The sequence below is a fragment of the Maylandia zebra genome, linkage group LG13 (assembly GCF_041146795.1).
Source record: "Maylandia zebra isolate NMK-2024a linkage group LG13, Mzebra_GT3a, whole genome shotgun sequence".
Lineage (NCBI taxonomy): Eukaryota > Metazoa > Chordata > Actinopteri > Cichliformes > Cichlidae > Maylandia > Maylandia zebra.
In genome coordinates, this window is record NC_135179.1 from 9,533,336 (window position 1) to 9,555,117 (window position 21,782).

Genomic DNA, 21,782 nt, shown 5'->3' on the forward strand with positions numbered 1-21,782 from the left:
ACTGCTGTTCATTCCTATAAAAATGTGTATTTCAAAACTTAATGAGTCAGCTATGTTATGCCAGTCTGATGGCTAAATCTAAAATAGAAGTGCAAAAACTGAGCCTGTCAGCACTTGTTGTAAGCAAGCTGAAAAATTGTGCGTTTATTGTCCTCAATCACTACGTTTTTTTTTCAGCCCCAGTTAAGATGCCATTCTAAGGTGTATATATTTTACAAATAAGAGGTATCGTCTGGCTTCACAATAAAGTAAAAGTCAGTTAACAAAGCTTACAAATGTAATGTGTTTTTAATATGTCAGCTATTAATCAGCAAACGACATCACCTTTTCATTGACCATATAAAGCGATACATTTAAGGATTCAGTCAGAATATAATAAAGAAACATGTAATAAGAAAAGTATATTAGTACTTGTGTTATTGTTCTCCTAAATCTCAATTTACGAGTAACATTTCTTACAAATGGGTTGCAAACCAGAAAACAACAAAATCACATCAAAACTCAAAGCTGCAAATTAAAGTTTCAACTGTACAGATATGATTAAGGGGAAATAAGATAACTAAAACTAAAGCAATGAAATCGGTAAAACAAACTATTTGCATAGTTGCTGGATTGCCTGTGCTTATTTGAGGCATTGTAAACACAATGGGACTTCCCAAAAAAGTTGATTCTGTTTATTTGGATGCAGCATTTGATTGAGCATGCATCAAGACACTATAGGACTTACAAAAATCACGAGTCCAGATGTGCATTAATTAATTTCCATTTTTAAGTTGTTCCCTAAAAATAGGAAAGCCTTTCCGGCGTTCCTCCCTGATAGCATCGGACAGACCTTTGCAAACTCTAATACCAGAGAACAGGTTCTGACTTGGAATGAAAAAGTTGCATAGTTGACCATTTTCCAAGTAACCTTCAAAGTCCTGCAGGAGCACCTGGAAACAGTCGCTCAGGTCTGAGACTCTCCACTTGTTGTCATCAGTTCGCAAGCAACAGGCATGTAAGAGTGTAGTTTTGGCATGATAAGAGCAAAACTTGTCAAATGAAGAATCCCTTTCCTTCAGCAGATGTAGCAGGTGCTTTAGGAGTTTCAGACAGGACTTTCTGTGTGCAAGGAGAAAGATACAGAGATTTTGGGACCTTGGATAATTAAACTTTCACAACATGACATTAGGTAAGAAATCCTTAAACATATCAAACATTTTCTTCAGTCTGCTTACTTTCTTGAGTTGAGAGATAGGTATATGTGCATAGAAATGGATGGATATAAGTGTCTAGAGATGGAGATATAGGGGTGTGTTTGTGTTTAATATAGAGCTGCAATGATTCATCCAGCAATTGAATAATAAAAAAAAAATCTTTGCTTCGATGCTTTGTTTAACACACGACTCTGTAGCGCACCCTTATCACCATGGAAATGCGGGCATGTCAGCTGCATTTGTGACAAAAAGCAAACCTGTAATAGAACTGTATTTAGGAGCAGTGAACGACTACAGAGTCTGCCGACACTAAACCTATGAGGCCCCCAGTTTTCAACAAAAGCATCGATAACACAAAAAGCTGCAATGATGATGACGCTGGCAAAGTTTAACATGAATCTGCAGTAAGCCTCCAGAAGTTGTATTAAAACATGCAGACAAACTGTTAACTTAGCCTGATACCATGTTTAAATTATACAGCTTAATGAAGGCTGACGACGTACATGAAACCGATACCTGCAGCAAGCAAAGGGGGGACATGAGGCTTACTAGATCAGATTAATTTCAGGGCTTTCGCAACATTTATCAGATTGAAGGTGAAATGATATAAAATGATGTGTTAATTAAATTGCATTAATATTTGAGAATATGAAGAAACGCTTTTTCACAAGCCAATAAAAATGTACATGGGCCAATAAAACTCTGGACACTGAATTATTATTACTATTAAGTAACACCTGCACCATTATAACATTTGTTTTCAGCAGCACAGAAAGTATGCATCAAACTTTCCATCAACTATGGAATGCTGATATTCTCGCTTTCCTTCATTGCAGCCACCACATTCTCTTTTAAAGGCCTACAGATACAAACTCGCTCTTTGCTTGACCTCAAACACATAGGCACACACAGATGCACAAAAATTCGGAAACATGAATGCACAACAAATCTACCTCGTCAAGGAGATAAAACTTGTACTTGAAAGTATTTATATATTTTTGCATTTAAGAAAACACTTTCTTTAAAACATTTAATTTAATATGGTGCATAAATACAATGAAAGGGTTTCGTTCTTTCTGTTGTTGTTAACAGATTTCAAAACATTGCAATTTCTAAAATGGAAACTAATTAGCAGTTCATTTTGAAAGACGTTTTCGCTTTTAAATGTCTATTATTGCTCATTAATAAGAAATAAGACAAGTAGTTATCCAATTAATAGACTCATGTACCAAACACCAACAAACCACATGGTTGGATGAATAATTTTTTTGCCATTGTGTTCATTTTCTACCAGAAAGCAATAATTTGGTTTAATAAGCATGTTGTTCTAACCTGCAGCAGTTTTCTCCACTTTGTTCACAGCAAGTCTTCTTTGATCCATGATTTTTCAGGATGGCCTTCTCAATGTGAGAGAATGAAACTCTCCAAACATCTGTATGTTAGAGATGACGGAAGAGAACAGGGAAATTTTAAGCTTTTTATACCATCATGAAAATTGCACATTTTGAACTGTAGTAACATTGGTCAAGTGTTAAAGGGGATTTCTGCTTCAGTGGGAAACCTACACCGTAGCTACGATATGACTGCCAAACCCTCTGAAACCCTATGCCATTACTTTATATATAACCCTTTCATAAATCCTGTTGACTACATTTTATTTACCAACGTAAGCAACGGTAATACACATGAAAATGCACAGAAACATTGAAAATGACTTTTTGGCACAACACTGACAACAATGTCAGCCACAAACATTCTAACCAGGATTCAGTTGTCTTATAATACTGTGTCCTTTCTCACGTCTACTGCAGTTAACAAAAACTTTATCTATTTCGTTCAGTGGCTCACAATCACATGATTTTTTTTTTTTTAATTCACTAATTGAGAGAGGTTAAACTTACCTTTATTACGGACACCATCATTTTCCACTGTACCCTTGCCCTCATATTTTGGGACCAGATAATATGGCTCTCGCTTGTAATCTTGCTTAACTTTATGCCCGAGCCAGCACTCTATTTTAAGGCCTTGGGTTGTGAAAGGCGGCCAGCTTGATTTAACCATAAGGCAGAGAACAACATCCAGCGAAATTGGGACTGATTGTACATGTGTGGTCAGGGTCACTGCTGGACAGCCTTTTTTCTTCTTGTCCACCTTCCATCCTGAAAGAACAAACAAAACCTAACTCCAGACATTCTATGGTACTGGATGCTGTATATTAATACATTACAATATAGAAAGCATAGATAAATAAGCATGTTAAATTAAAGGCCTTGTCAAATTGAATTCTTCCTCAGGCCCTTTTTTACTGTAAAATTGAAATTTCACTAAAACTAACTTAAACTTTGATACTTACCAGTAAAATTCTTGACACATTTCTTCACTTCTTCTCTGAACTCATTGAGCATCTTGGTAGCAGATAAAATGCCATTTTCTAGAAATCTTTCCAGATTCTTCTGGCCACGTTTTAATTCCACACTGTAAAATGCGCCATCAGTTCCAAATGGTGCAAGTTTCACCCGATCAACCAAGATGGGCAGCATGACGTCAAATTCATCGGGATTACAAATCTGTGCAACATACAAGTCATACATCAGATTGGACCACAAATCCTGTCCTGAGTTAATTGCGGGAACTCAGAGTGTAAAACCTTACCTTTAGATTTTCATAGTAGCTTCCTGTTTTTAGGGGTTCTTGTACGTCATTAAAGCTTAATGTATTCTGTTTTAAATGATTGATTATATTTCGTATTATCGCATTTATGACTTCTGCTGCGTTTGTTTTGTCAATCATTTTAATTTTCATTTTTTTCAGAGTTTCCTTAAGGATATAATCTGTTGAAGCTTTTTCTTCGGTCATGTCTTTCCTTTTTAAGTCCTCAGATTTTCCTGGTGCAACCTTTGTATCCTGCACAGCAGATTGTACTTCTACTTTTGGCTTGGCACCACAGGCTTTTGCTGGTGGCGATTTGGCTTTGCCAGCACATATTTCGGTTTTTGTGGTCTGTTCTGAAGCCTCTCTTGTATTCTTTGGAGTCTGTTGCTCTGCCTTTGGTATCTTCTCAAAATATTGCTCATTTTGCATCTTTGCATCAAGTTGTTCTCTTAATCTTGGCTTGGTGCCACAGGCTTTTGCTTTGACAGTGTCCACAGAATCCTCTGTAGGATCTTTTAGCTGTATCTCAGTCATTTCTGATGGTTTGGCTTTCCTAACACGTGGGTTTGTTTTTCTGGTACTCTCTGGAGTCTCTGGCTTTACTTCCTCTTCAAGTCCTTGTGATTTTGTCCTGTCAGAACATCTTTTTGTTCTTGTGGTTTTTGGAATTTCCTTTTTCTCCAGTTTCTCCAGTGGAAGTTGTTCTGTTGACTTGGTCCTGGTCGCACAAGTTCTCTGCGCTCTGCTGTGTTGAGATTCTCCTCTGGCACTGTCAGGAGGAAACTTTTTTTCAGCTTTGTTTGGATTTTTCTGCTCCGCTTTCTTTGGTTTCTGTTTCGTTTGTTTTTCACTCTGCTTCCCTTCTGTTAAATCAGGAGAACTTACTTTAGTGCACTCAGCGTCGAGACTGTTTAGCTTGCGCGGTTTCCCTCTCCCAGCCATGACAGTGTAATGAATGAAACTTGTCTGCCAAGATTAATCCTTAGTGTGTCCTTTTATTGTATGAGAACACACCCCTTTACTTTGCCACACCCTGCCCTTATGTTGATTCAGCCTTTGACGTATACTCACCGGATGTAAACTGTGAGTGAAAGCTTTTCTGCAGGTCCTATTGCATGTAGTCCTCACGTACGCTATGCTGTGTGTATTGTGTAATAGCACAATCACTCGGTGAGTGCTGGGCTTATTACTTCCTGGATGATTGCTATTGGCCATAGGGTGAGGCTATAGCCTTCTAAGGTGCTGACACAGCACTGTGCCTGCAATTTTATAAACTTGATCTTTGTTTGAAATTCTTATTAGTTTCTCTTTTATTTCTATATCAATAGCTACATCTTGTGGATAGAAAGGTGTATTGCAGATATTGTGTCATATTTTAAGAATCTTAAACTTCAACACAACTGTTGCTCTCACAGCTTTACACAGAAGGGGGGAAAAACTGCTAAAGGCAGCACATTTTGGTTGAAATATGTTTAATGTTACAAAGAGGCTCATGCCATCTTACAATAAGGTGCTATAGCTTATGCCAATTTAAACTACAAGTGCAAGTGCAAAATTAGCAAAATGCCAATCAAAGTGCTTTAAGAGTCCACATGTGGACTAGAGTCCTGGGAGGACAATTTTTGACCTTTTTTTGTTTTAAGTTCTTTTTAAAGCTTAAACAGAACAAATTCTCTACTACTCCACTACACAGAAGGACACAGTTATGACTCCTTGCTCCTAGAGAGCGCCATATAGTTGCAAACAAACACTAAAAGCAGGACAACATATAATATCATGTAAAGAGTTCAGAACCTACACTCCATTGAACTAGAGAGGTGATAGGTTGCAGTATCTCTAATTATTAGATGTCTAAATAGCACAGAATAGGGTTTCCATGACGCGAATCAACAGTGCACACATTTGAAACATGTTGATGTTACACTGTACTTAATGGTAATCTAACCACTGAAATGGAACCAGGAGTGCTGCCTCAAGGACTAAAGAGCTAAGTGTTTTTCTTTCCTTCGAATGCTTTTGCGATGCATTGTGATGATTAACCAGTCTTTAATTATTAAGTTGAAGTAGCCAATTCTAGGATGAAGTTGGATGACTGATGTCCTGCCTTGGGAGACCTTGGGGTCGGCAGAGTAGCACAACATTCATTTGTTCCTCTGGGCCTTCTGGGCAGACTTGGTGACTTTACCAGTAGTGGAGACCTTTTTCTCCACACCTTTAATCACGCCGACAGCCACAGTCTGACGCATGTCACGCACCGCAAAACGACCTGCAAAGTGAAGAAGAATAAAAGACGTTTGAGTTCATCATAAAATATCGCATGACTTCAAAGTGGAGCCACGATGCCTTTTGATGAGGGAAGCTCTTGAAACTCTAGGAACTACTTGAACTCACCAAGGGGAGGATATTCAGAGAAGCTCTCGACACACATTGGTTTGCCAGGGATCATATCTACAATTGCAGCATCTCCAGATTTTAGGGATTTAGGGTTGTCCTCCAGCTTCTTGCCAGAGCGGCGATCAATCTTTTCTTTGAGCTCTGCAAACTTGCAGGCAATGTGAGCAGTGTGACAGTCCAGCACGGGAGCATAACCTGCGCTGATCTGGCCTGGGTGGTTGAGGATGATCACCTGCAAAGCAAAGGGACAACATCAGTGCCTTATTAATAACCGCAAAAAAAGCTTTGTTTTTTTTTTATTTCTAGTTTTTCTGCTGTCGTCTTATTTGAACACATTCTTATCTGCCTTGAGGATTGAGAATATAAATAGTTCTGACATTAGATGGAGATGAATTTAAGTCATGTGCTCGTTCTACTATAATTGGATTTTTTACATCCAAATCTTGTATCTACCTGAGCAGTAAAGTTGGCAGCTTCCTGTGGTGGATCATTCTTGCTGTCACCAGCAACATTGCCACGGCGAATATCCTTGACAGATACGTTCTTGACGTTAAAGCCAACGTTGTCACCGGGTAGGGCTTCGCTCAGTGCCTCATGGTGCATTTCTACAGACTTGACCTCGGTAGTCACATTGACAGGGGCAAATGTCACCACCATTCCAGGCTTCAGTAATCCCGTTTCCACACGACCTACGGGGACTGTTCCAATTCCTGCAAAAGAGGTCAGAGTAAAGCAGAGTAAAGCAAACTAAAAGTGTTTCAGTTCTCTACTGAAAAAGGTATGTGGTTTTCCATGTTTTGAAATGTCATAACTATCCTTTATTCCCAAAGTATCTTAAAAGTTTATCCATATGTTATTTGTACACCACTTGCCTCCTATCTTGTAGACATCCTGCAGGGGAAGACGTAGAGGTTTGTCTGTTGGACGGGTGGGGGGCTGGATGGCATCCAGAGCCTCCAGTAGTGTGGTTCCTGACGCATTACCTTCCTTCCTATTTATTTTCCATCCCTTAAACCATGTCATCTAGAGGAAAGAAGGAAAAAATAATAATACACAATTTTATACAGTAATAATTTCAATTCTTAATGAAAATAATAACAGAACATTTTATTGGTTTCTTAACCTCCAGGACATTTTTTGTCACTTTTTAAATGAATGAATGACGCGTCTTGATCTTATGAAGAAGTTAATTTAACTAGCAGAAAGTTGCATTTTATTTTTTCCCTAGCTAACACCACTATGATTCATGTTGAAGAAAAATACTTCTTATTTATATCTATAGCTGCTGAAAGGGAAATTAGAGAAAAAGTTCGCTTTAGATTCTTTGACAGATCATGTTTGAGTTTGTCCAAGAGCTGTATTGAGCTACAGCTTTCTATCCACGGCACCAGTCAAACAAATGAATATTCAAATGATGGGCCACATCCTGGCTTTTGCATAACTATGCTTTGTTTTAGTACTTACATTAGGGCTGGGCTCAAGCATGTTGTCTCCGTTCCAGCCGGAAATGGGTACAAAGGCAACCGTGTCAGGATTGTATCCAATCTTCTTGATGTAGGTGCTCACTTCCTTCACGATCTCCTCGTAACGTTTCTGGCTGTAGTTTGGCTCCGTAGAGTCCATCTTGTTGATTCCCACAATGAGCTGCTTCACTCCGAGAGTGTAGGCCAGGAGGGCGTGCTCCCGAGTCTGTCCATTCTTGGAAATACCTGCTTCGAACTCTCCCACGCCAGCTGCCACAATCAGCACAGCACAGTCTGCCTAAAAATGCAGTGGATGCAGCTTTAGTAGGATTCCTCAGTAACTTTGAAATACTACCACTATTGGATGCTAATACTGTAATGTAATGTACTGTAATAATTTCTACACCAAATTCAACATCTACGATAGTCACTAATGGCAACTGAAATACTTCAATGTAATAGCAAGTGATGCACTTTGTGTACACAAGCTTGCAAAAGCACCTTAAAACATGCAATACAGAAGCTAATATACTTCATAGTGGCCTAGCATCCTCATGTTACACACCTGAGAGGTCCCGGTGATCATGTTCTTGATGAAGTCCCTGTGACCCGGGGCATCGATGATAGTCACGTAGTATTTGCTAGTTTCAAACTTCCACAGTGAGATGTCGATGGTAATGCCACGCTCCCTTTCAGCTTTCAGCTTGTCCAGCACCCAGGCGTACTTGAATGATCCTTTCCCCATCTGGGACACAAGCAACACTAACCTTCAAGACTTTTTTGCAAACAATTTAATCTCTTTTAAATTATATAAAACTCAAACAGCTTCTATTGTGTCAATTTCTATTTGATCCGCATGGCTTCTGCCTTAATATGTGAAGAGCGGCGGGCAGTTAAAGAGGTCGTCTTCCTCTCCCGTCTCCTTACCTCAGCAGCTTCCTTTTCAAACTTCTCGATGGTTCTCTTGTCAATGCCTCCGCACTTGTAGATAAGGTGGCCTGTGGTGGTGGACTTGCCAGAGTCCACGTGGCCAATCACCACGATGTTGATGTGGAGTTTCTCCTTTCCCATGATGACTGGAGCTGGCAGAAGTCACGAGGCAGTCTGTCTGCTAAAGCCAGGGTTAAGTTACAGTCAGGAAGCAATGGATTGATGAACTAGCTGTTGTGACTGACATATAGTGAAATGGGCTTGTTGTGAGTGAATAACATATTATTTGATGGTGGAAAATAGCCCAGACTTGTTTGTGTAATTAAACACCATAGGGTTCAACATTATGCTGGCAGAAATTCAAGGTATTGCATGGCTCTGTGGAAAAATACTGGAGTGGGAATCTCAGCTGGTGCAGGAAGAATTTGTAATTACATTAAAATACTGCTCAAAGGAGTAAAGTGAAAGTAACTTGGGCTCAGATTTGCTAAGAAGAAGGCTCTTGATTGTCAGTACGTGTTTTCTTTAGCATCTCAGAAGACTCCGAGGACTAGGGAGGATATCAGTGAACTGCACAGAACACACAACACTCCTCCCTCTCTTACTCTATCCCTCCATCCATCCACACCCCTGCTCTCCTCTTTCACATCCACATGCTTCTCCTGTTCTCACCACTCTGTGCACCAACACATCCAGGTAGCTCAGATGATATTTCACAGCACCATCCTCTTTTTCACAGCCACAGACTCAGTACAGCTTCCCTCCCAGCCAGAATCCACCATTTTGTCAGGTCTAGTCTACTAACAGTGTAGCAGCCATTACTCAGACACTGCAGTGCACTGTGCACAGGTTCACGCAAAGGGAAACAGGTACTGTTAAAGACTCTGTGGGGGTGACGGGGTGATGACCCTGAACATTAGGCTTCACACATGCACTGCGAAGTTTTGTTTAACCAAACCCGTGTGACATATTTAGTCTGAATGCACTCTGCAGCAGGCTGAACGTCAAGTAGCTTAATCCAACTGTAATATGTATCCCCACATGTTCTTGCTCAGGTGAACTTAGGGCAAGGACAGTCATCTACATGCGCGCGTTTAACTCATCCTTCACAGATAACGTCACAGCGGCTGCCGCAGTGCGCTTTCACGTCTAAAAGATGGTTAAAAAAATAAACCTATAGAAACAGAGGGCGGAGCTTCAGAAAAATCTAAAGTATTGCACTAAATCTAATGTCTGAAGGAATTAACGGAAATGTCAACCCTCCGCCATGTTCTGTTATCTGCCCGCTTACTGAAGCCTGGATGCGCATTAACTGCCAGCCGCCTGTCCTGCATCACAGTATCCCCACACACAGAACCGCTAAAAATAAAAACAGGCCCAGATAATTGACTGCTGGCATCAAAAAATAAATCGATAAAATAAAGTCCACTTCATGCATTATATCGTGTACTGCGTCGTACCTGAGAGCTGGCCGGTGTCAGGTTGGCTGCAGGCGCGGATAGGCTGAGGGGAGACGCTGATCCGGTTATAGCTCGCAGGACAGGCGGGGGTGTTGCGTAATTGCGCGCACCCGCCGTTGCACAGCATCACAACGACGAGTTAACGTAAACGAGTTTATTATAGGGCACAAATATCAGCATCCATTGTCGGACACACCGGCGAGTTAATATGCGCTTTAATGTCTGCAGAAAGCTTCAATGATCGGTAATTCCCGACGCATAACTTAATCGTGGCTTTTCAAGGGAAGGAAAATGCGCATTTAAAATTCAAGACTTTGCATTCATTAATAATTAGCATAGTATACATAAACAAGGCAGTTGTCGTTATTGTTGCTTTGCTATCATTAGTTGACTTTGAGATATCAGGAATGAGTGACAGCTCCGCTCTTAAAGGTTTGCAGTAAGCAGCAGGTGAAGGGCTCACCTTTCCAGCCGCTCTCTAGTTGGATTAAAAGACGTTATGTGCTTAACGTCTCTGCCAATTACGTTAAAGTGCAGTGGCATTAAAAAATAGCAGTTAAACATAGAGGCGTTAAATGATATTTCCATGTTTTCACTTCCAGGCAAACGTATATTTAGTTAAGCAGTATCACCTTTTAAGGACAATTGTGTGACTATAGAGAATTGACTTAATGGGTGCAGGAATTGAGGGTTAAAAGCAGACAAAACGGTTAACCTGTGCACTAACCTGACTAATTTGTTTGCCATTTTTTCCCCCATGTTTTTTCTCATGAGTATAACTGGCATTTTCCCTGCTCTAAACCCTCACAAATGTATGACTGGTCCCCAAATGTAATCTACTAATCTTTAGAATAAAACAAGTCAAGGCTGAAAACTCAAAGTTTTTTGAGTCTTTTAGGAAATTGGATTGAGAGGATGCTACCAGCGACGAGGATTAGAAATTAGTATAATCAGAGGGACAGCTCAGGCTGAGCGTTTTGGAAATGACGTAAGAGGCAAAAATAAAAAGTAGAGGATAGAAGAGGTTTGTGGGTGCAGTGAAGGAAGACATGCAGAGGGTTGGTGTGACAGGAAGATGCCAGGTTGAGAAGGAGGCAGATGATGGGAGAGAAAGCAGATTAAGTCGCATAGGGCTCGTTTTTAGGCAACTTTGAGCTACTTAAAATTATTAAGTATGTAAAACCACATTATTCTTAGTTAATGTGAAAGGTGTTCTAGGAGATAAAGAAATAATACCCCAACACAAGATCTGATTTACACAGTCTTTATACCACAGCAATTTAAAACATTTCTCTCAAATGTTTTGAAAGAGGAATTTTACAATGATTTTTACTTAGTACAATTTAGTCCCTTTATTCTCTGTGCAAACAAAGCACAATAACAACTGAAATAAATGAAGTCAGTAACAAAAAGAACTCAAAAGAATGAGCCTGCATTGCTGATCCCTTTTGAACTTAAGCAGTAAGGCACATTATAAATATTCGGAAATTTCAAAGACAAAATGTTAACCTTACAGCTTAGCTTGGATTTACCTCTTAACTGAGATTATGTATGAAAGAAAATTGTACATAATGTATAATGTGTGCAAATATGATGAAAAAAATAAATCTGTCATTGACACTGAAAGAAGGCGATCACCACACTGACACTTAAAACTTGAGGAAATATGCCTCCATGTGATAAGCTTAATCAAAATTTAAAAGTAAACAAACGTCCTTTTAAATCCTTGTAAGATTTAAGATACCTGAGAATTCGGGGAATAATTTAAAGCCAAGTCCCTTTATTAATAAGATGTACTGGAGAGATCATAACCCGTGTGACGTTAAATCCTGCTATCTCAAATAAGAGTTGGCTTGTGAACCTGAAAACTCAAGACCACTGTTCCCTCTAAGCTGAGCGCGTGAGCAATCGTGCACTGCTGACAGTCTCCGCGCATAGAAAATCAGCAAAATAAAATAAATACATGTATTTACTTTCATTCCAATTCAGGTTGGATTTTTTTTTTTTTTTTTTTGTGCGCAGCACAGATTTTCTGTGTGGGGAGACCATGTCAGCAGTGCGCGATTGCTCACGCGCTCAGCTTAGAGGGAACATTGCTCAAGACACTGCACCATATTACAAGTAATCATTTAAAAAAAAAAAAAGTACATTTCTCTAAGAAAAAAGGATAAAATGCTTGGAGACATTTTTAAGGCATCATCCCTGAAAAAAGTGTACACTATAGTCATAATGCTGAATTTAAAACGTTTGGGATTTTTAAAATTCACTATAAAGCCTACTGGCACTTCATTATGGGCTACAAAGTAACAGATTTAAAAAAAAAAAAATTTTTGGTGGGCATCGGTGTGTACTGGATGTAAAACTTAAGGATTTACTGAGGCATTTAAAACTGTCCCTTCTGTAAAAAGGAACCATTGGGTATAGCAGGTTGAATCCACAAAACCACCTACAGTGGAATGATTTTCTTCCATAGCTTATTTATAATGAGTTAATATCTAAAATGCGTTATTATCTGTAAATATCAAAGTTGATGTACATTAGCCGGCCTTTATAGTTAGTTATGCAGCCTGTAGCGTCATAACTAACTAATCTCATTGCCCCCCCTCCACATACCAGCAAGCCCGTTTGGCTTCATAATGAAAGCTTCCTCTGATACTTCTTGGGAAAGCATATGTTGATTTCTTCCTCTGAGAAATAATATATTTGAGTAGGTACAGCTACAACTTTCTTTTTTTAAAATCACCGACATTGGGCTCATCTGTTTCAAGACCATGTACCCACAGCCACATTAAGGAACATCTTTCCAAGATATCATGGCAATTACACACTTATCCGACCATGATGAATACAGCTAGAACACATCTCTCCCTTAAATTACCCACCAAATGAGCTCATGTTTGAAACTTGCCCACCGGACAAATCTGAAAATTTAACCCGAAAGGGTCTCATGTCTCAGTCTGCATGATAAAAAGATGTGTGGACAGCCCAGGACTGCACTGTTCCTTTACCAAACACAGCGTAGAATATTGCCCCAAACACGTCGATGGCAGCAGCAATGTAGAAAACAATCTGCCATTCTTCGATGGTGTTCTAGAGGACCATTAGCACAGTTAGTGTTAACATACAGAAAAGGCCTTATTTGATTAAATATCACTACTAAGCTGTTTTATTGTCACGTGCGTGGTGTAAAATGATTACATACGATTACAGATTTAATATAATTTGGATTAACTGACTGAACATAGCATGCAGGTATGTAGTATGCTCTTCTCCGGTCTAATGTAACACTTAGTTACCTTTCTAGGACTATTGGTGCCCCCTATTGGCCAAACCTTAAACACCTTAATCCTGTACTTACTAAACCAATTACAGAGGAAATGAAGCATTATGCTAAAGTAAGGATACCATCTGTCAGGACACCCAGAGTGTCCTCATTTTGTATGAAGCAGCAGCACACTACATATTAAAATCCAATAAAGTTTACTGCTACCATTCACTACCTCTTTACTCGCAGCTATAAAGATACTGTGTACTCTATGTGTATGTTTAATCTAGATTCCAGACTTTACTTTTGAAACAAACAAACAAAAAAAAGGACTGGTTAGTTACATCGTTGCTGAACATGTTTCTTACCTGCTGAGTCAGAGCTCTTGCTATGACTGGTCCCACCATGCCAGGGATGGTGGCAAAGGTGTTGGTGATTCCTAGGAGAATACCGGCATATCTAAAGAGACAAATAAAAACATTAAGTCCTGAGTAATAAACCCGATAAAAGCACTATGTAGTACATAATGTTGCTACACTGATAATGAAATGTAATTATATTTATAAAAAGAAATATCCTCCATTATCTCATGGGCTATGTTGATGCCTAAAATTATTATCTTGATAACAACAGGCCAGAGGGAAACTTCAATATGTCAAAGATATCTGAACCTGAAGATACACTGAATTACACATTTATAACCATAATCTCTCATCTTCACACTGAAAATGATTCAAAATTAAAATGACTGAAGTATTATCATTATTATTAGTAGTAGTAGCATCCAACAGTTTTCTGAGGTGTTATTCTTACGAAGGAGCAATGTCAAGGTGGTTGATGTTGAAGCCAGATGCCGACACTCCTCCGAGAGAAGAGGAGATGGTGAGGAAGGTCACAGCCAAGGTGTAGTCACAGCCTGTATAACCTGCTGCCACCAGGAACACTGCAGGCCCAATCATCCCTACAGAAACAACACAACTGTGAAGTAGCAATACTGGTAATATTTTTGATGTCAAGAGCCTGCAGTCAGTTAAAAGTCGAGGATTCAGCAGTGACTGTCATGAATTACCAATGAGGGTGAAGGACTTCCTGACAATGACAGTGCGGTATTTGCGGGTTTCTCGCAGATAGTCGGCAATTTGGCCGCTCAGCACAGCGACCACAGCACATCCCAAGTAAGGCAGAGCCGACAGAAAACCATTCTGTTGGGAACAGACAATTACAATCATTTCATTACTGGGAGACTTTATTTTTTACTTTTTCATGTACTCTCAGAAGAGAACGATTAACCAAGGATGTTGAATGTTTTAGTATTGCAGTTAGTCATTTCTACTTTACTGGTTCATCTCCCTGGAGTTCTAAACAAACTAACCTTTTGTCCCAAGTTTAAAGGGGCTCTATCGTGCTTTTCTATATTTTCTGTTAAATATTTACTATTGCAATTATGGCTTTTCCTATGAAGCATGGCTAAAGTATCAGATATAGAGGTTAGTGTATGTATTTACAATCCCTGTGATCAAAAGGCTCCATAAGAGCTTCATATAAATAATACACATACATTTTTTACTAGGACTCATACTCTAGAGTTCCAGAATTTAAAAAAATCTAATAAAAATCAGCTTAAAATGAGAGCAAGTCCTCTTTAAAGTCACTCTGGTATTGATTTAAACTAATGTGGTTTCTCACCTGCTGTATGCTAAATCCCAGGATGTCACTCATGTAGGTTGGCAGCAGAGTGAGGAGGGTGTAGAAGGTCCAGTTGTAAGAGAAGTGAGCCACAACAATGGCCAACAGCGGCATCGAAGTCACTATGGATCGCCAGGGGATGTTGCTCGCCGAGGTGGACAGCTGGACCAAAGCGAATGTAGAAGTAGGATGAAGAAATAACAGAAGAAGTTCATTAGAATTTCTTCGAAAACACATCTGAAACAACAACCTTGATGTTCACCAAAGACTAAAGAAAAGATGAAGCTGCACAAAAAATGTCACTGCTGTGCTGATGAAGCTTTGACCTCCTGAGACCCGAACTCTTCCACAGCATGCATTTTTAATTTCTCTTTGATATTTGGGCATATTGGGGCCAGATGAATGCCAGATGAATTTTTTCCTTATTTTGTTTTTAAGAAAAATAAGAGCCACATCTGAGGATATTCGTTTAAAATTTTGATAGAACAGTAGCAGTATAATGTCCTTGTAGGTGGATATCAGGCCCTTGCAGAGCAAAATTGAGTATTTTGGTCTAAATAACCCAAAATGTGATGTCCACATATGTGGACGCCAGGTCCTAGGAGGTTAAAGCCACTGCAGTCTATCCAGCCATACTAGGGCTCCCAGCTGCTACATGCTCACCATCGCAGTGCCAGTAATGCAGATTCATGGCAGGTATTTTGACAAGAACAGATAAAGTAAAATGATGAAATACACTGATATTATGTAACATTAGAATCAGATAACTGGACTGGACTGGAAATGCCTGCAAACACGCTGCAGCAAGCACTAAGAGCAATGCAATAAGTGTATATTAAAGCTGCTCTTTAATGTAAGAGAATTTGCTTCTTTTTTAAAATTTACAACCTGTTATCATGTTACTACTGTTACCTCATTCTTGAGCGAGGAGGTGATATAGAGTCTCTCCTGCTCTGATATTCGTGGATGGGTATTCGGGCTGTCAAAGACGAAAAAAGCCCACAGGACGAACCACACCAGTCCGACAGCACCTGAGCAAACCACAAAGCAACACTGGTGACCTACACTCATCCAGCATAAATCCTCCATCATATGAGTGCCTTTATCCAGTAAGCAAATATGTGGAATGTGGTTTGGTTGTCTGTTCCTGAAACTGAACTGAAGTCTGAGTATCTCATTATCTCTGTCTTGCCTTAAGGGACTTTTACATCTGACATATGTTTGGTAGAAGTAAAAGCTCCAAGTAAAAAAAAAAAAATCAGACCTCTGCATTGTTTCCATTTATGCATACATTTTCTTCTTTCCATTTTCTAAATTGTTATTTCCACTGTCAAAGAGGAACAGATGCTAGAGACAGCTGCTAAACAGCACTGTGAAGAAGTGCTGACTAATCAACAAACAAGTCATTTGAGTTCAGACTGATACGTAAGAACCTCTTTAAGCATAGCTGACAGTATGTGTTAGGCATTGTAGCATGTTTACATAAGACAAGATTTTTAAAAAATTACCTGCAATGTGAATTCAACAGAGTTTTTAAGCAAATTGATCACTGACGAATTCACAATACCAACCATTATCAAAGAATGCTATTCTAAATAATAACAACAAACTGACAAATCTGTTAAAAATAACTCACATAAACAAAATATGAAATCAGGTTGAGGTAAAATTTGTACAAAACACCTCTTAGAGCAGGGGTCGACAACCTGCGGCTCTTTAGTCCTTATATTGCGGCTCTGCATGGTTTGGAAAAATAAATTATAAGTATTTAACTGAAGTGGATTTTATTTGTGTTAGTTCTTTTTTAAAACTTGTAGTTCTAACTTGGAAGATTATTTTTGTATTTCAAGATCAGAATAAAGTTATATTTTATTATTTTTCGTCGCTCAAAATAAGCGTCACACTCGTGGAAGCCGGTATACCCGCTGAAACGCTGTGCATTTACCGAGACTTTCAGCCCTCAGTAGGCCAAGTATGGAGAAATGTAAGAAAAGAAAAATATCTGAATAAAATACAACATTTAATGATGCCTGGGCAGATTCATTTGTATTTACTTCTGACGAGAGCGGCCTACCAGTATGCCTAATTTGTGGAGTGTCGATCTTTGGATCAACATACATATGTGAGCAGCTATTCTCCACCATGAACTATGTTAAAAACAAACACCGCTCACGCCTCACAGACGACAGCTTACAGTCCTGCGTAAAGATGAAAATGACTTCGCACAGCCCCTATCGTACAGCAGACGCTGCGCGCAGAGGTTCAGGAGCAGAAGTCCGATTGTAAACACATCACGGCAGACCCGACGATGTTTACATGAACATGCTCTTCAGCATCTCTTTATTGATCACTTTTCACACGCACAGCCGGCTGCAGCTTTCCAGCTCACAGCCCGACACATACAAGCAACAGCAGAGAGAGCAAGCCGGTGAGGCGTGATTGTGGATGACACTCAGGTACGTCTGCCTCTCCTGCAGCGGCACTGCGAGCCATGCCCCGCGAAGCACGTTAACCAGGTTAAACAAATATGCAGATATTTTGAAAATATTTATTTTTAATTTTTTAGGAGCATAGTGCTTTTTCCAATTATTTTTTAAATTCTGGTCAAGGCCACGCTACACTCCGATAGCCCAGAAGGCGATATAAGGATGACGGCTCACTGTTTTTGTTTGCTAATGGATAAGTTCAGCTTTTTAATTCATTTAAAAGAGACCATCAACTAGTTGACTTTCTTTTTTGTTATTATTTTTTAAGGGTTAAAAATGTGTTCATTACATAGATAAAATGTAATTTTCTCCGTAGCACTTCATGGATTTCATAAGCAACACACTATAGCTGTTTATACAAAGCATAAGGTAAAAAAAACAATATACACAGTGTTATCTTCATTTTAGATGTCAAAAAGTATTTGCGGCTCCCAGTGTTTTCTTTTCCGTAGAAACCGGGTCCAAATGGCTCTTTGGGTGTTAAAAGGTTGCTGACCCCTGTCTTAGAGCAACTACTGCACAAAGTAACTGTGAGACTAAGAATTTTTTTTTTCCCTTTAAAACAAATCTTCCTAAACTCGACTATCAATAGTATAATTTACATGTATTACCAAATATATAGAAGACATAGGTCCAGTCCAGGTAAAAGATGATTTCACCAGATACAGGAAGACTTATTACTGTCCCCAGCTGTGCTCCTGGGAAGAGAAAACAAGTAGGTTTGTGTAACTACTGAAGAAAGAACAAACAGAAAGTGGCAGGTGGACATGAATAGTTAAAGGACAGATGCTGGTCTGCAAGAGAAGCCTAAGCCCAGCAGCTTAAATATTCATGATAAAGGTTAGTGTAGCCAAGTGCTCATATTTTACTTAATGTAATATTTTTCAAGTGATCAGCTGTAGACTGAAATTAAAAAAAAAAAAATGCATAAAATAGGCTAAAAGTGCAATTTGTCTTTATGTTGACAGTCTAGCTCTTGCTGCAGTCTTACCAATGTAGGAAATGGTGAGAAGTCGGCTCCTCTCCAGCGGTGGGGCCCAGGCTGCCCACATGGTGTACATTGCTGGGAATGTAACACCCTGAGGACAAACACATCAGGAACATTAAGAGAAGTGCACAGATGACACTTAAGCATAGCCAAATATTAGCTTAACTATTCCTGGAAACCATTTCAGGACTGTCACATGAATTTTATTGCCATTTGCAAATCTTATGGCTGCAGCACAGATAGTGATTATGGTTCATAAAACAGGTCTGCACAAATGCATTCAGCTCCGTTTTCAACATCTTCATTCTGATCCCCTACCTCGCCAATCCCCTCCAGCACTCTGACAGCAATGAGGTAGCCTGCACCCAGGTCAGCAGCCACAGGGGTAAGCAGTGTAAAAATTACAGTCCCCAGGATCCCAAAGCCCATCAGCCATTTTGGTCCAAAGCGGCCAGCCAGGTAGCCCCCAGGGACTTGTGTCAGGATGTACCCGTAGAAAAAAGAGCCCAGGATCCATCCCTGTGTTTCTGAGTCCCAGTTGTAAACACTGGCCTATGAGGGGATAGATTAGAAACTTTAGGACTTCAGGGCTTAGGATATTGATATCATGTCAATTCAAGACTTACAAAGTACTGAGTCTTGGATGCCAACTATGTTTCCCCGTTCACATAATTCTGCCTAATGTATGTTATTTTCCTACAGACAGACATGAATAAAAATAAGGAGCCTGCAAATAATAGTAACTCCTTAACTTTAAAATCTTATCAGTAAAATCAGTAAACTGTTACCTCTACATGTACATGAAATTATACACCAAAAGACTGACTTCCACTGAGAATCCAACAGGTCTATATAACTGGTTTGCATTTAAATCTAACTTCAGGACCTAGAAAGACTTTAGGTGGCAAACATACTCCCAAGCTACATTGTTACTTTATTAAAATTGACTAAACCTATGGAGGACACACTTTAAAGTGGGATTAAATAGCTGCAGTCAAATTTCGGCTCACCGTGTGATTGTGTTTGCGAACTGCAGGGTTGGAATGGCGAGGGCACACTGTGCCACTGTGGTTGGTGTTTGATTGGTGGGTGTTGTTGAGCATGTCCACCATCGCCACACTGAGGTTTACCCTCAATGAATAGACTACAAAGAAGCCATAAGAGGAAAGCAATGCCAGGGCGTAGCGTGATGAACCGCATGCTGGAGCTGAGGGACAGAAACGACAGCAGTGTGAATCATCTGTTTGCACGTATGGTCTGTGTATTAATACTACAATATCACAACATCCGTGTAACAAAAGGAACACAACATAATCCTAATAAGTCAAATCTTAAAAACCTTTCATATTTTTATGCTGTGCTTTTGTATTATTATAATTGAATTTGGTTATCCTTTAAGTAATGATTCTAATTAGTTTATTTTAAATAAATAATATCAATTTATAGCATCAGCATGTTGATAATGCATCATGATACATTTCTGCATTGGTATCCTGTCTCAGCCCCATCTGTAAGTCAACTCTAATAATACCATCAAATCTCAAAATTCTAAGTCTTATTTTCAGAACTAAGCTACTCTGGATTCAGGAGGTTCCCCAAGGATACTTTGGCAGAAAGAATGTAGCAACCGGGGATTAAACCATCAGCCTTAAAATGAGTAAATGACAAGCCAAACCTAACAACAACGTTAAAGCTCTGAAACTTGTAGCACAACCTTATTTTCATAACTACACTTCACCATTTAATCAGTCTATTTAGTTTGCATATAGTACAACTACCTGCTGATACGACTGATAGTACACACCACTGTCACTGTTAAAATGGGTCTCCTTTATCCAGCCGACTGAACTTATCCAAAATGATACAGAGCTTATTTCAGTAAATCCTGTTTACATTTGGCAAACCTAAACTTGCCCTGTCAGTTCTGTCAGGACTGTGAGTTCACTGCATGCACAGTTTCTCAGAGCTAAACCACTGCATTCAATTAAAACCCGTTTTTCCTTCGAGCTGACAGTGGGTATGCAGGTATGACATGACTCATATCAGAGACACGTCTCATGATACGATTCCAGGGCAGACGTGCCTAACCTCGTGACCGATGCTCATTAAAAGATAAACTGCGTTTACACACAGGTGTGGATGACCAACTTAAATGTCTTAGATGGCAAAATACCATGAACACCTAAAAATGCACACTCAGCTGGTGAATTCAGTAAATCAACCCTTCTATAATGTCAGTGACGACTCTAAATTTAAGGTTTACACTACAGTCAGACATACCAGCCACTTTAACGATAAAATTGTGCTGTTCAGGTTGTTAGTATGTGTCTTTCCTGCCTCTTCCCAGTTAATCAGCGCGGCTTCTTACAAACATATGCTGCACAAAACGACCGAAGCGCCCGCATCGTTAGCTGAATGCTTTGGTTTTTTCTTTCACCTTTCTGGACTTCTTCTTCGCGTCCCCGGCGAATCAGCGGAGTCCTCTGCTCGTCGACCTCCACGTCCGACCCGTACCGCTCCATTTTTTTTAAAATATCAGCTTTTAGTTGGATTGCTTTACCGCATCACAAGCTGAAAGCTAACTTCCCTGGAGCCTGTCAGCTGAGCTCGACTCGGCAACTACCCGTCACGTGACGCTAATCACCGGACGTGAAGGTGCTGAGGAGGTGCTGTAAAAACTTTCAGCAAGAGTGTCAAACTGAAATAAACAAATACATCATTAAATAATTGACTAAACTCGCAAATAAATAATACATAATAAATTATTTACAATATCAGTTCATTTTTATGTTTTTTTGAAAAAGAAAAGCAACGTTTAAGCCGGTGCGTTTCAGGCTGATTAATTTTTAGACACCACAATGACATTTCTTTTTAATATAAAAAAGAAATGTAGTCAAGTCGACTTATACATGGTTGAATATGCATGACGTGACACTAAGAGCCATCGAAAAGGGAAGTCGACTTTTTCAGTCGTATTTCCTCCAAAAATAAATACTCTTGCCAACACTGAAAATACAAATAGTAAACAGTAATATTAAAACAGATTATGTATCAGTTTTTGGTACTTGAATCCACACATGAATGATTACCCAGGAATTTTAAGTTATCTTCTTTGTTGATAACCAGTGGTTATCAATGAACGTGCTGTAAGATGATCAAGGCGCTCTGAGGAAGTCAGTCTGTTTCAAGCTGATGATACAGCATTTTAAAATACCACAATGACGCTGGAATAGGTGGTTACAAATATGGGCATGAACATTTA

At 39.4% G+C, this 21,782-nt stretch overlaps 3 protein-coding genes across 6 annotated transcripts; all 3 read right to left on the minus strand.

Moving 5' to 3' along the window:
- Positions 1-269: 269 nt before the first annotated feature.
- cgasa (cyclic GMP-AMP synthase a) lies at positions 270-5,208 on the minus strand. 3 transcript variants are annotated; one of them, XM_024804684.2, is made up of 6 exons: positions 4,920-5,009; positions 3,849-4,711; positions 3,550-3,763; positions 3,098-3,355; positions 2,529-2,628; positions 270-1,101 (listed from the first exon to the last, which is right to left on the minus strand). In XM_024804684.2, exons 2-6 carry the CDS (start codon positions 4,380-4,382, stop codon positions 756-758), a joined length of 1,452 nt encoding a protein of 483 aa, XP_024660452.1. In that variant the 5' UTR covers positions 4,383-4,711; positions 4,920-5,009; the 3' UTR covers positions 270-755. The 3 variants fall into 3 exon arrangements, with proteins under 3 accessions (XP_024660452.1, XP_076747601.1, XP_004553495.3); XM_076891486.1 differs by lacking the exon at positions 3,849-4,711 and having other exon boundaries at positions 4,920-5,208; XM_004553438.3 differs by having other exon boundaries at positions 3,849-4,999.
- A 95-nt stretch (positions 5,209-5,303) lies between these two features.
- On the minus strand, positions 5,304-10,221 carry eef1a1a (eukaryotic translation elongation factor 1 alpha 1a). Of its 2 annotated transcripts, none has more exons than XM_023152411.2 (8): positions 10,096-10,221; positions 8,633-8,813; positions 8,271-8,450; positions 7,707-8,003; positions 7,115-7,265; positions 6,696-6,952; positions 6,240-6,474; positions 5,304-6,114 (listed from the first exon to the last, which is right to left on the minus strand). In XM_023152411.2, the coding sequence occupies exons 2-8, from the start codon at positions 8,774-8,776 to the stop codon at positions 5,990-5,992; spliced, it is 1,389 nt and encodes a 462-aa protein (XP_023008179.1). In that variant the 5' UTR covers positions 8,777-8,813; positions 10,096-10,221; the 3' UTR covers positions 5,304-5,989. The 2 variants fall into 2 exon arrangements, with proteins under 2 accessions (XP_023008179.1, XP_004553494.1); XM_004553437.4 differs by having other exon boundaries at positions 8,633-8,816; positions 10,096-10,199.
- A 1,122-nt stretch (positions 10,222-11,343) lies between these two features.
- Positions 11,344-21,161, minus strand: slc17a5 (solute carrier family 17 member 5). Its single transcript, XM_004553436.3, has 11 exons — positions 20,958-21,161; positions 19,531-19,727; positions 18,839-19,072; positions 18,524-18,611; positions 18,144-18,230; positions 15,959-16,077; positions 15,047-15,208; positions 14,430-14,562; positions 14,174-14,321; positions 13,729-13,819; positions 11,344-13,185 (listed from the first exon to the last, which is right to left on the minus strand). The coding sequence occupies exons 1-11, from the start codon at positions 21,040-21,042 to the stop codon at positions 13,048-13,050; spliced, it is 1,482 nt and encodes a 493-aa protein (XP_004553493.1). The 5' UTR covers positions 21,043-21,161; the 3' UTR covers positions 11,344-13,047.
- Positions 21,162-21,782: the final 621 nt, after the last annotated feature.